General features: G+C 39.5%; 1 protein-coding gene across 2 annotated transcripts in view; it reads right to left on the bottom strand.

Annotated features, from left to right (window-relative positions):
• Positions 1 to 386: 386 nt before the first annotated feature.
• The window catches only part of LOC144018944 (low-density lipoprotein receptor-related protein 8-like), a 106,077-nt gene continuing 91,361 nt past the window's right edge, over positions 387 to 15,102 (bottom strand). The window contains exons 14-18 of one of the 2 annotated variants that reach the window (XM_077521638.1): positions 12,018 to 12,159; positions 10,223 to 10,375; positions 9,738 to 9,995; positions 7,704 to 7,772; positions 387 to 2,190 (exon numbers count right to left, since the gene is read on the bottom strand). In XM_077521638.1, coding sequence (XP_077377764.1) covers positions 1,850 to 2,190; positions 7,704 to 7,772; positions 9,738 to 9,995; positions 10,223 to 10,375; positions 12,018 to 12,159 — 963 coding nt within the window. In that variant the 3' untranslated portion in view covers positions 387 to 1,849. The remainder of the gene's footprint in view (positions 2,191 to 7,703; positions 7,773 to 9,737; positions 9,996 to 10,222; positions 10,376 to 12,017; positions 12,160 to 15,102) is intronic. The other variant, XM_077521648.1, reaches the window with a different exon arrangement.

Genomic DNA, 15,102 nt, shown 5'->3' with positions numbered 1-15,102 from the left:
TAACACATAAAACATATTTGCAGTTGACACAGTGTGCATGTTTGTATGCCCTGCCCGAAATAATGAGTGGTTGAATTGTGATGCAAATATTATGCAAATGCATATTGCATTCTAAACTGCGGGGATGAGCAACTGGCATCCTGCAAGTGGCCCCCCAAACACATTCTGAGTGGCCCCTTGATTAATATGCCCCCCCCCCCCCCCACACACACACACATACAAAATAAAGGAAAAAAAATGTTCATCTGGAATTTGACAGAAAAAAATACGAACATTTTTTTTATGATAAATCTTCAAAACTGACTGATACACATTTTGAATGTGTTTTCCACGTAAAACTGAGAAAAATGTGGATCGCAGTTAAAAATGGGGGGGGGGGGGGGGGGGGTAATCCAAAATCTGAAAAATATTTTGTGGATTTTTTTTTTTTTTTAAATAATAATCTGAATATGCAAATCCATGGGTGCAGAACTGCAAATATAAAGGGAAGTAAAAGTTATAAGATGTAATATCTCTGTTCACCACTAGATGGCAGACAGGTCTTAGTTGTGCATACAGTGGGTTATACTGTACTACCCTATACTATAAAGTGAGCCTTTTTTTTTTTTTTTGGCATATTTGGAATGATATGTTTTATTTGTAGTTGCAAATTTCCAAAAACATTTGAACATACGTATTTAAATATGTTTATAGGTATTTTCAAAGTTGTTGAAACATATTTAATTAAATACGTTTAACCGTTTTTTTTTTTTGCAAATACACTCACAAATATTTAAACCCATTCAAACACATATAAATTCATTTAAACGTATTTGCAAACACGTTTAAAAGTATTGAAATCCATTTAAGCATATTTACTACTATTACTACTACGTACTTATTTACCCATTAAAAATGTTTACATTGGCAGTTCCACCTTTCCGTACATATGCGGGTTTCCTTCATATTTAAAACGGCGTTTTTGAGGGAGTCAGTGGTCCTAACAGGCCCCCCAAGTAGCACACATGAAAAATTGTTCCCCCCCTCCAGCAGTTGCCCATCCCTGCTCTATTGTATCTATCCTCTATTATGTGTATTTATGTAAATACCAGGCAAGCGCACGATTGCAATATTCTCTCCTGAAACTGATATATTGCTCCTGTCAAACCTTCTAACATTTAAACATCACAGTGAAAAAAAGGAACCCACTCTGTCATTATTCCCGATGCACCTTTTCCCCTCCATGCAATCAGTCCACAGCTCAGATATTTTCATTTGTAGAGTGTTGAAGGTCAAATAAAAATAAATCCTCTCAGTTTGTCAGTGCGTAATGCACTTGGAGAGAACAAACTGTCTGGACTGGTGTGAAAGCAGCAAAAACTTGCTTAGAATACATCACTTTTCAAATAAAAACAGTAACACGATTTGTTTTGACATGAAATGTACACAGATTGTCCCATCAACGCAGATCAACAATTTCAGTCGGGGATAAAACATATAGCGACCACATCTCCGATTTGGGAGTGCCGAGCACTTCCAGCGAGTCAGCAAGTGAGCCTTTGCTCATGTAAAAATGTGACCTACTTTTTCAAATATAACAATAACAACACGCACATATACAACCTGAGCCCCACCCCCTTCAAGATCAACTGGTTGGGCACTCCTGCTTTCCACCAATCCCAAATAAAAAATACTCGGTTACAAAATCGATGACACACAACACGCACTCCATCAATGCAAAACATGACTTGACCCGAGAAAAATAGATCCAGCTTCAGCAACTTGAAAACATTGGCATACAACATGGCTGCGTTGATGATATGTACTTCCTGGCACCTTTGACCTCCCTGGGCAGCCGTCTTTTCCCCTGTCATGCGGTGGCGAGCATGGGCTGCTCCGTATACCAATGAGTCCCCGGGTCGGGCATTCCGCCCCCGAGTGGTAAGGTGATGAACTGCGGGCAGGCGCCGCCTCCCGAGCTCACCACCCCCATCCCGACGCCCGGCGGGTACGGGTGGTGGTGGGCGTGGTGGTGGCCCATGGCGTCAGTCCGGCCGATGTGGATCTCGTCCTCCTCGCCCTCGCCGGTGGTTTTACGGTAGACGGGATTGTCGAAGTTCATGCTCTTGGTGGAGTTGCGCCTCCAGTTCCGCCACGCCAGGTAGACGCCGGCGCAGACCAGGCCGAACACCACTGTGGCAACGATAGGAACTGCATGCGTTTAACACACAGCCGCAGGGGGAGGGGAGGGGGGGAGCGTTAATGAGGCATAACGAGTCCATGGCGTGAAATGATACGCGGGGAGGGGCGCAAGCGGCATGCGGCGGGGAGTGAACGTGATGGAGTGGCTCAGCGAAGGACGTACATGTCAAGGTTGTTTCATACTTTAAACTCACTCTATGAAGCATATGTGCAAAACCACATCATTTTTATGGCCCACGAAAGCAGATAAAATGTGCTCATGTTGCTTATTAACTCATTTGCTCCCAATAACGTGTAAATACGTGTTTTTTTAATGTAAGTGTCCCAAAGACGTATTTATACGTTTTTTTGTTTTTTTTTAATGCTAAAACATACAGAAGGCTTTGATGCAGCCTCTCAACTGCAAAGAACGGATGCAGAAATGGTAGTTATTACACAAACGGCCAGCAGGTGGCAGCAGATCAACCAGGGCCATCTAGACTAAAAGCTAAATTACTTAGATTAAATTTAGCTCTCTTCTAATGCTAATTGCTGCAAAACGGAAACAGATAGAAACATACTTTTTTTTCCTGATGAAAGAAGAGACTTTAATCTTTCTTTTGATAGGTTCAATGCTTTTATAGCCATAAAATACAATATTCTGTGGGCCTTGCAAAATCAGTCAAAATCCAGTAAAACAGCCGGGAGCGAACGGGACTGCGTCTGTGAAAATGGCTGAGTGTGAATGAGTTAAATGGATGTTTTGACTGCTGATGATCCTTTAGTTGACAGCGGATGGTTACGTTAAAGGTAGCACAGATTGTGTGTGAGCAAGAGACATACCTACATGTATAAAATTGAAGCATTTAATAAATGCGTATGACATTCACAATCTTTGTTCATGTCAAACTATTGGGGTCATTTTTTTTTTTTCATTTTAAAATTATGCAAATAATAAACTTAGAAAATGAGGAGGATGAGGGTGTGCAGTGGATTAAAAAATTTTGAAGACATCCTCAAAACATTAAATGTTGAAAAAATTTAACACATAATTGCTCTTTAAATTTGGTGAGCAAAAAGTATTGATAAAAAAGCCTTTTTAATTAAGTGATTAATCGTGATAAATCTAAATTTCTAAGATGTAAGTAATCTGATTTAAAAAATAAATAAATAATCGTTTGACAGCTCTAATTCTAAGTATAAGAAGTAGGGATAGGCGAGTACCGATACCAGGTATCGGTATCAGTGCTGATACCAGCCTTATTTTACAGTATTGGTACTCATGACTGTGGCCGATACCAATATCAGCCGCCCTCTTAGGGCCATTTTACTATAGGGAACTAGAAATTAAAGGAATAGAAAATTGCCATTAATTTCAATTATTTATTTATTTTTAAGAAAAATACTATATTGGAATATATATGTAGGTCTCTCTTGAAAATTATCTGTCATTTTTGGGTGGAATTTTCTGTAGTAGTGGTATCGGTATTTGGTATTGGTATCGGTGACTACTCAAGAGTTGACTATTGGTATCAGTCTGAAAAAAAAGTGGTATCGAACATCCCCAATTATAAGTGTTGTTGTTGTTAATAATAATAATAATATTATTATTATCACTACATCATATACCTTTCTAACATACAAGTACCCAAGGTCAAGGTTAGCGTTAGATGCTATATATTAAAAGGAGCATACAGTCAAACACACACAAATTGAAAATGAAGACACTCAAAGGAGCATGGAGAAGACAGTCACATTGAAACAACTGCATGGTAAAATGTTTAATTACACTTTACAAAACTAGTTTATTGTGCATATATTTTTGTTATGTTTTTATTCGGGATGGGCGTGTACAGGTTTGTCCTTATTTTAAGGAATCGGGTACTCATGGAGACTGCAGATACAAGGCAGTGATACTTAAGGCAAAAATAAATAAATAAATAAATAAAAAATGACATTGAGTAAGTGGGTAGTCATCATCTGTGTCAGAAAAGAAAGGTCTGTTCACAATTTTTGTCCTTGTGCTAAATTGAGTTTTATATATCGGTGAGTATTTAAAAGAGTGATTATTGGTAGTGCTATGAAAAAGTGCGATCCAACAAAGTAGGGTTTGTTTGTTTTGTTTTTTCCCGGGGGACTGGAACAGGTAATATTATTTCAATTCAATTCAATTCAATAGGGAATTATGGAATGAATTAATCACGCAAGTTAAGGTACTACTTTAGTTGTATGTGCAAATATGTGGTTCTCATATTTCCAATCCTCATTTCAAATTCAATTTGTTGTTAAAATACCAATAAAAGCAGAGGCAGAGGAGGTTTTCACATTCACAAGAGTCCGCTATGAGAAACCACAACAATGATGTGCCTCGCGCTGAAAATGAGTTTGACCCCAAAGTCCCTTTCGAAGGAAAATTTCAATCAAAACCAATTGAAGTCAGAGAGGGCAGCGTGGTCGAATGCGGTTAGCACGTCTTCCTCACAGTTGAGAGGTTACGGGATCTAATTAGGCTTCGACTGTGTGAAGTTTGCATTCTCTGAATCGCGGCTACCACTCAGCCAAAACGTGCATGTCAGGTTCACCCAATACTCAAAACGATCCGTACGTGACTGACTACCAGTCCAGACTTTACGACGCCTCTCACTCTGTCAGCTTGGATATTTTCCTGCTCACCCTTGACCCTATGACGACAAGCAGTCTGGAGTGATGAATTCAGAGATCTATTAATTAAACATTACGTGTGTAAAAGTGCACTATACTGTCTCTAATATTTCTGCCAACTTAATTTAGCTGTTTGGATTTTTAACTCATTCACTGCCTTTGACAAGTATACTCGTCAATTGTAGTTTTTTTAGAGCGTGGCTAAATGGGGGCGAATCTGATTATGCGTCACTGTAAATATCAAACTTGGAAACAACTTTACTGATGCCCAACCACCGGTAGATGACATCATTGCCCCATTTTATACGAAATAAACACAGTTTCAGAGTCTATGGAAGAAATGGCTGTATTTTGGCAAACCTACATTTTTCGACTGTCAATTATAAAAGAACGGGATGGGGCAAAAAGTAGGGAGTCTATTCTGTCATTTGGTAGATTCGGTTTATATATAATTATTAAGGGTGTCACGATTTCGATTTTTTATCGAAATCGATCGAAATTACGTCACGATTTCGAGCATCGAAATAGAGAGAGGACACACGATTCGATGCCCCCCCCCCCCCCGCGCCCGCCGCCACCGCCGCCACCGCCACCTCCCAGGAAAGCAAATGAGACGCAGCCATTCAGCTACTAGCTAACGGCACTTGTTAGCTGACTTCTCCTGCAGTCATGATGGCAAGCGCGGACAGACACAGCAATGGTGCTTCAAGCCGCTCCCGCTTCTCTCGTCACCAGTTTGGAAACATTTTGCGTTCCCGGTGAGTTATGTCGACAACGTTCACGTTGTCGATAAAAAGACCACAGTTGCAAGATATGCTATGTGCGCGTACTGTACTCGGCCACGGTGTTACGCCCGGCTCGTCAAGGGGAAGGGAAGTAACACAATAACAGAAAATATAGAGTAGATAAACACGGGTCGACTTTAACATCTGAGTAGTTTTAATTGAAATTTCAGGCAGGGGTTTGACAAGGGAGTGAAAGTGGAAGGTGAACAAATAATAACCGCATTTGACAGAACTGACAGAACGGAGGAGAAACAACAATAACCAATAGGGGTATAATACACGGATACACAATAGCGTCGCGCTGGCACAGTCGTCCAATCGGAGTGTCGCGCTGGCACAGTCGTCCAATCGGAGTGTCGCGCTGGCACAGTCCTCCAATCAGAGTGTCGCGCTGGCGCATTCAAACTGAAGTACCATTATACGGGCACCAGCCGACACAAACACACACATACATACTAGGGGAGCGGAGCCGGCGGCGGGCCCGAGCCGCCAGCCGTAACAACGGGAAACACGACAAACATGACGGGACATTTACGCAGGCATCACAAAGATTTAGATTTATCAAATTCAACTAGAAGTGGGAAAACAACGGTCCAACCAACTATTTCATCCTCATTTACATTGAAACTTCCACACACTTCAGCTCGCACGAAACGCCAGATCCATAGGTCTATTTATAGCAGCAGACCTGCAGCCTTGGAAAACGCTGGATTCAAACATTTAATTAGTGTACTTGAACCACGCTACAGTATGCCCAGCAACTGTAAATGTTGGGATATAGTTTGTTCAGGCTGTATTTGTTCCATGACTTTGGATACAATATATTTTTTGTTGTTGTTGCACATTGCACATTATTTTAAGAGGAACGCACAGCACACTGTTGTAACCAAAAACAGTCAATAGATGGCAGGCACCCACTGTGACTTTTTGTTTTTGTTTTTTTATTTTTTATTTTACACTTCAGTAAGAACAAGACGGTTAACTTTATATTGTAAATAAATTCTTTGAATTTGATCATTCCTGCCTAATGTCAATTATCATATATTACATAAATTTACACAAAAATAATATGGAAATTGCATCACCTATATGTAGCCGATCTTTTGAAATAAGATGTACTGTACAATGAATAGAACCAATGATCATAGACTAGCCTTAGCCTACAGAAGCATATGCCTCTGTGTTATAAAGTGGGGGAGCGGAAAAAAAAAACAAAAAAAATCGAAAAAAAATCGAATCGTGACCCCAAAATCGAAATTTAAATCGAATCGTGGAGTTGGCGAATCGTGACACCCCTAATAATTATTGAACATAATATCATGTGGGTATTGAAAATTTTGAAATTTTCTAAAATGGCTGCCAGTAGGGGTGTGAATTGCCTCGTACCTGACGATTCGATCTGTATCACGATTCATAGGTCACGATTCGATTCGATACCGATTAATCCCGATATGAATTTTCAAGTCGATTGTTTCGATTTTTTTTTTTTTACTCAATTTTGAAAATAGCATTCAGTAAACTTGTACATGTACACTGTAAGATTTGTATGAAATTTATTATTTATTGATCTCAAACTTCCGTTTTATAACTGTGAGCCACTGTATTTAACAAACAGGTTGTAACCTTTTTCATGTTAGAACAGCATTGAAATAAAATATTAAGGCTTAATGTTCCATTAATATAACATTCTTCCATGCTTAAGGTGTGAAAGTTAGACGTTTTGTTGAATATTTTTTCATCAAAAATGGATGTTAAAAAATCGATTCGGCTGCCTATTGAATCGATTCGAGAATTGCGTGTTGTAGTATCGCGATATATTGCCGAATCTATTTTTTTTTTTTTTTAACACCCCTAGCTGCCAGTGAATGAGTTTTAAATACTTCTCAGATAAATGTGAAGACGCTAATCTGGCATCTCAAGTACACGGCCCAAAGAAAGTCAAACACACACAATGCCATGTGGAGTGAATGATGCAACAATGTCAGACTGGAGGACCGTCAAAGAAGACGACCTTTGGGCCGAGCTTCTCTTCTGGTGCCACAGTAGATCGCTGTGCATGGACTGCAGACAGCAGACAAACGCTTTCATGGCACTTACCAATGGGAATGACCACTCCTAAAACAGCCACTGTCAGGTTCTCTCCAAGGAGGAAATGTTCACTTCCAGCTGGAGGAAGAAAGAACTATTAGAAGGATACGGGGATGGGAAAGAGGCAGAGTGTAAATAAAGAGGAGGAAAGATAATTAAGGTGTAAAATTGTGTGAGAAACGATAAGGAGGAAACAGGAGGGGAGGGCAGCTGGAAGAAAGGCGATAAAACAAACCGGCAGCAGTTGCTTACGAGCTCTACAAAGAGGTAAAGAGGCAGAATAAATCTCCAATATGAATTGAGAGTCTCATGTGCAACCCTGAAGTGGCCGTTGGGATTTTGCTTTCCTATCTAAAGTTCATCCATCTAGGCTCCATTAAGCTCCATTGTTAGGCCTTCTCTTCTTCCAGCACATTGTAATTGATGTGCAAGCCCTGACATCATCGATCCCTGAATTAATTTAGAGTTCCTTTAACACCACTATCCTGTACTGGGAGAATTTGAGCCGCAACAGACACGCCCATGTCAAAATTTAGCAGTAAATTTACGTAATAATAATGCGTATATTTGTCGAGTCTGGGGTCAAGTTGTATTTTAAAATTTTTAAATGTGCAAAATTTCACATTTTACTTTATGTTGAAGATTAGATAGCTTTTAATATGGAAAGAAAAATGTTCTGAGCTGGCTGTCACCAATGTCTTACAAATGCAATTATGCCATCTAGTGGCAGAAAAATGACCAACACAAATCAATATCACACTCATTTTTACATATTCAAACTCAATTTTATGGTTTAGTATGAAATAATTGTATCAATGACTAAAAGATGCAGCCATATTTATATTAGTGTTAACAAGAGTATGGGAAAAAAATATTGTATTTCCTATTTAACTGTACATTTAGAACAGATATAAAATTGTGATCAATCGTGAGTTAACCATTGAAGTCATGCGATTAACTCATTCACTCCCAGCCATTTTAACTGAAGCAAGCCCCTTTGCTGTTTTACTGGATTTTGACTGATTTTGCAAGGCCCAGAGAATATTTTGTTCTATTGCTATAAAAACATGGAACCTACCAAAAGAAAGATTAGTCTTTTCTTTCATCGGCAATCAGCAATTAGCATTAGAATATAGCTAAGTTTCATCATTATTCACAGATCTGTTTAATACAGTGGGAAAAGAGTCTTTTGTAACGTGGCCCTGGTTGATCTCTTATACTCTGCTACCACCTGCTGACCGTTTTTGTAATAACTACCATTGCTTCAAGCATTCTCTTCAGTTCAGGCTGCATCAAAGCCTTATGTATGCTCTAGCATTAAAAAACAAAACAAAACAAAAAAAACAAAAAAACAAATACATATTTGGAAGCATGGTAATATTTAAACTAGAACATATTTATACATTTTTAGGAGCAAATGAGTTAATTACGATTAAAAATGTTAATCGCCTGAAACTACTAATATATTATAAATAGGGATGGACGAGTACCGATACCAGGTATCGGTATCGGGCCGATACCAGCCTTTTTCCAAGTACTCGAGTACTTGTGACGCAAATGAGTACAAGCGAGCGATGGCAGAGGGGGAAGACGTTAAGTGAGTCCTCCTTGCCTGTAACTGGCGCTAGCTGGCAGCACTTTTTCACCAAAACTTCACCGGTTTGGAAATACTTCAAAATTGTGAATCTTAAACTAAAAAAGCATTTTTGTGTTTTATTTTGAGCGTTAAGACTATTGAAGAGTGACTGTGCTGTTTTTTGTTGTTGTCAAAATTAAAGGAAATATATTTGTTAAAAAATATTTTTTCACGATTTTTTTTATTTGTCAAAATGTACTACTGGTATCGGCGGTTGGTATCGGTATCGGTGAGTACTGAGGGTCTGAGTATCGGTATCGGTCTGAAAAAAAGTGGTATCGAACATCCCATAATTATAAATATTAATGTCAGGCAATTACAATTGTTAACCACAATATATATTATGCATCCTACAAGGTGAAATACGACATTTCATGAACACACAAATAAATTCCCAGCTTGCTTACAGTGTTGTGACACACTGCTGTCCCCTGCAGGTGTGGTTGACTCAACGGTGATGGTGGCGGTTGAGTGAGATCCGAGCGCCTTGGACTCCTGTGACGACACCGCCTTGAGCGTGGTGAGCGCGGTGTGCGGATCCAGGGCAGGAAGCGGTGATGTGGTCAAACGCGGGGTGGCGTCTGCCTGCGAGAATCCCTCTAATGCTGGCAGATTATCAGGTGTGAGTGCAGGTGAGGGTGAGGGTGGCATGTCGTTTTTGGGCGCTGCACGCAGAGGGGGAAAAACAAACAAACATTTGACTTGTAGGATTATGAATTAAAACTCGCTTTATAAATGCAAACTTTGTGTCACAGCTGTTTATGTCGTGCACCAAATGCACTGAAGTGAGTGTTGCCTCCTCCCGGCATTGAAACACAATATAGTTGTGATGTGCTTCCCAAATCCCTTTAAGGCTTTATTATTTCCCATTTCCTCCACTCCAAAGTCTCACCTGGCACACAAGCCCTCATATCAGGGCCAAGGTCCTGTCCGTCGGGGCAGGCGCAGGTGTATTTAGGAGAGTGCTCGGTAATCTGTGGCGCCTTTAGACATAAATACTCACAGCCGCCGTTGGCCACACTGCCCAGATTACAACTGTCTGGACCTGCGCATGGTGACAGAGGAGAATTTCAGAGTCCAGTTAAGGGACAATGTTGCATTTCAGGTGCTCACATCAGCCTAATAATGATTTTGTTGTTGTATGTTAAACTGGAAAACAGATTAGCATACATTCAAAGCAAGGCAACAATCCAATTCAATACACACACAAAAACATAAAAAAAATAGGACTGTTTCACGATTCGATTCAGAAATGATTTTCAGTCTACCTCCCTTTCTGTAGTGTGTTCCCTCATCTAATCAGTCCCCCAAGCAACATTAACTCAAACTAACAATACTACTGTGACAGTATGAAGCCGTTTATTACACTCCAGTTGAGGTTAACTGCAAATCTAAACACACAAAAATGAAGAAAATTACACACAGTGGACAGTCTGTACACTTATATGCAAGCACAATTTGTTTAGCTTGTTTGTAGCTAGCGCATGGCTAACTCAACTCAACTAAACTTTATTTATAAAGCGCTTTAAGAACAGGCGTTGCTGTATACAAAGTGCTGTACATAAACAAACATCAGTTTTGCGGTAAACAAGAACAAAGCAAACAAGCGCCATTGACTCACTAACGCTAATTAGCATGCTACTCGCAGCACTTTTATCACTTAAAAGAAGGGCTAGTCATATAAAAACCCTTCAGCAATCTATACAGAGAAGAAGAAGTATATTAACATTACTCACCAGCATATGCTCTTCTTACACTGTAAAAAACAACTTTTATTGGCATAACTTGATCGTGACTACTCTGTGAGGTGGCTACAACTTAACTCATTCACTGCCTTTGACAAGTATACTTGTCAATTGTATTTTTTAGAGCGTGGCTAAATGGGGGCGAATCTGATTCTGCTCCACTGTAAATATCAAACTTGGAAACAACTTTACTGATGCCCAACCACCGGTAGACGACATCATTGCCCCATTTTATACGAAATAAACACAGTTTCAGAGTCCATAGGAGAAATGGCTGTATTTTGGCAAACCTACATTTTTCTACTGTCAATTATAAAAGAATGGGACGAGGCAAAAAGTAGGGAGTCTATTCTGTCATATCTGTAGATTCGGTTTCTATATAATTATTGAACGTAATATAATGTGGGTATTGAAAAATTTGAAATTTTCTAAAATGGCTGGCAGTGAATGAGTGTTAACTATGTATCAGATCGCGCACAACCACACTGCCCCCAAGTGGCCAAATCGTGTACAATATGAACTAAAGGCACACGCAAACAAGGGCAACACAGTATAAAACAATTTAAATAAAATCAATTTTGGGACATTTTATATCAATCCTGAATCGTAGCAAATGAGAAACACGATTCTGATGAGAATCGATTTTTTTTTTTGCACACCCCTAATACAAATGCAAAGCAATCAATGCCATGATTAATCAATTCGACACCATTCTGCAGGGGAAATCAAACTGGCAGCAAGTTTGGAGCGACATCGGTGGCTGCTTAGTGCTCTGATGAGTGCGGTGCATTCACAAACCTCACCTCATCATTTATTGATGTACGCGGGTTAACACAATCCCACAGAGTGGCCGCATGATGCGGTTGACCTCACACCCAATCTCGGTGTCGGAGGGTGGGATGGAGCACGTGACAATGTGCGCAAATGCGTACACACACGCACCTTGCGGCTGTCGCAGCTCGTGGAAGACGACGATGTCGTGCGGATCGTTGAGGTTTTCCGCCAGAGTGTGAACGTCTTGACCCGTCAGCCTGTTGGCCATGAAGACTGACGCCTTGTCTCGATCTGTCCAGTAGATACGATCCTGCAGGAGAACATTTACAGAAGAGAAATGGGCCATTTTAGGGATGGGCAATTAATCCTGATTTTGATGATGAAAATTGTATACAAATTACAAAAACAAAAATGATAAAAACTAGGGGTGTTAAAAAAAAATCGATTCGGCGATATATTGCGATACTACATCGCGCGATTCTCGAATCGATTCAATAATCGGCAGAATCGATTTTTTTTTTTTTTTTTTTTTAGGATTCACACCTTGAGCATGGAAGAATGTTATATGAACGGAACATTAAGCCTTAATATTTTATTTTAATGCTGTTCAAACATGAAACAGATTACAACCTCTATAAGACTGAAATTTCAGATAAATAAATAATACATTTTCATATAAATCTTACACTCTACAAGCTTACTGATTAGTATTTTCTAAATTTGAATGAAAAAAATCGCAACAATCGACTTATAAATTCGTATCGGGATTAATCGGTATCGAATCGAATCGTGACCTGTGAATCGTGATACGAATCGAATCGTCAGGTACTAGGCAATTCACACCCCTAATAAAAACGTTATCATCGAAGAAAAATACGATAGCCATTATTGCAAAGACGAACGGGCTTATGATGATCCCTGATGCAGCCCAACCTCCGCCTTCAACTCACCTGACACATTTCACAATTCATTTGCTCCTCCGTCCACACTGAGGCAGTGTTGCTGTTTTCATTGAGCGGAAACAAGCCGTTTCTCGTTTAAAATTGGAAATTGAAAAAATGGAAAATGAGCCGTTACAGGGTCCTCATTTATGTGTTTACTTTAAACAAATCGGGAAACAAAATGCGACAAAATGTGTTTCTCTTGAGCTTGTTTTGCCTTTACTCAAAAGACACTCTTCTTCTTCTGTTAAATTTTCTTCTTCTATTCCGCTAAAGCAGCAGTGGCCAAAGAGGTAGCAATAGAAGAAGAGTGGCTGTTTCTCAATACGCATTCTTGTCCGTACTTACATCCTCGTGATGTCTTGATACGTCATCAGTCGCGGCCCAAGTACTGTTCCAATTGCAAGTACGCAAAAAGCAATAGCATTGAATGGACGGAATACCCGGATGTTGTTCTTACTGCAAACTTCCTGCTTGTGACGCATTGACGTAACTGTACGTGACTAGATATTATATAATTACAAGTACTATTTTAAAATATCATTTGAAATTAAATTATACATGTGATTTATCCAATTTACAATAATATTGGGGGGGGGGAGGTTCTGGAAAGATACCGGTGAGAGTTGCAGGTTTTGTTCTGATTCTTCTGAAATTGTGATGATGCATCTTATGTTTAAGTGTGCAGGTCCCAAAAACATGGGAAGGAAATCAAGTTTGATGAAATCTATTCCAAAACACAGCTGCAAAAATACAATAGTACACTTGCAAATGAAAGGAAAGAGCTTGCAAAAGGCAAGAATCAAAACCATTGAAACAAGAATACCCCACCAAATTTTTTTTAAAAAAAAATCAAACAACCACAAAACTGAGGTGAGACGGGAATCAAAGGTGAGGTCGAGACTAGTTGGGAAAAGTCGGTGGATCGGCAAGAGGATTAGTCCGAAAAACTGGTGTACTCAGCTGCCAAAGGCAGGCTAATCAACACAAAACAACACAAAACAGGTGTGTGGGAAGAAAGAAGAAAAAACGTGATGCTCCTCTGCTCCCATTCGTTCCTTGAAGTACGAAACGCATCTTGGGATATAATCACAGCCAAGCCTTCACCAAGCAACAATTGATGCATCCTTGGTTTAAGCTAGCAATAAAGAACGACATCCGGGAATTCCGTGTGGTCTTGGCTTATGCATACTTTCGATTGGAACAGTACTTGGGCCGCCATTGATGACGTCTCGCGAAATCACAATCATGTAAGTCAAGTTTTTAACCGATGTATGTTGCACAAACACATTTTGAAACATCCAAATAGTAGTACAAATCCATTGAAAGCAAGTCACATGATATAACTGCGATGAATTACGGAAATACGCCAGCGAGATATGCGTGCTTGGGAAGTACATTCTTGAGACCGGGCTTACCAAGACCCTGCTCGTTGCGTCACAACAACGTACTCTGTGTTCTTGGTATTGAGAAACGGCCAGTGTCTTTAGTTTCAAGACAAATCTCTCCCCATAGAACTCTGCCTCTCACCGAAAGCCAACCGGCATTGAAAATAGAACGGTTATAGAAAATAAACAGATTTTTTTTTTTTTTTCAGATTTGCTATAGAAACTACAAGCTAATTCTCAGTCGGTGGCAGGAGGACACGGCTCAATACACAAGCTTGATTTTGATGAGTCAGTCAGTGAGTCAGAATGACCGTAGAAATGTGACGTACAACAGCAAGCACTGATCGCTATGCAATACCGCTGACTGCAGTGGTTTGGGAAAATATTTTGATGTTTCATTTTCTACAGTTTTATGTACCAGTTTTGCAGTAAATTTCAACTTAAGAGCAGTATATCAACAGCTTGTGCAAGTATGCTTACATATTATTGGAAGTGTGCAAGTGAGATATTCTTGGTTTCCTCATCTAAGAATAGGTGCTACAGTGTTTTAATAAGTTTGGAAAGTTTAATTGTGTAATGCAAAGAACGCAAAAGGTGAACAAAAAAAATTGTATGGCATCTCCATTTTGCAGATTTTTACCTATTGCGGGTGGATTTAAAATATACCCCTGAGTTACTGTAAATGGGGGTTCACTGTAAACAGTTCACGCCTCTCCATTGCTGGTTCCGGGTTCGAAAATTTTTGTTTTTCTATTTTTGTACAGTTTATAAGGATAACTGATTTGTTGTGCCTCCTCATTATTTTAGATGTAATTCTGTTGATGGTGACATACTATTTGTATTTTGTTTGATACTATAAATTAAAAGAGAAGAATGAAAACAGGTATTTCACAAGTATTTCAAGTACAGCCTAATTTTTGCTGA

The sequence above is a fragment of the Festucalex cinctus genome, chromosome 1, assembly GCF_051991245.1.
Source record: "Festucalex cinctus isolate MCC-2025b chromosome 1, RoL_Fcin_1.0, whole genome shotgun sequence".
Lineage (NCBI taxonomy): Eukaryota > Metazoa > Chordata > Actinopteri > Syngnathiformes > Syngnathidae > Festucalex > Festucalex cinctus.
This window is presented reverse-complemented; position numbering and strand designations above follow the sequence as displayed.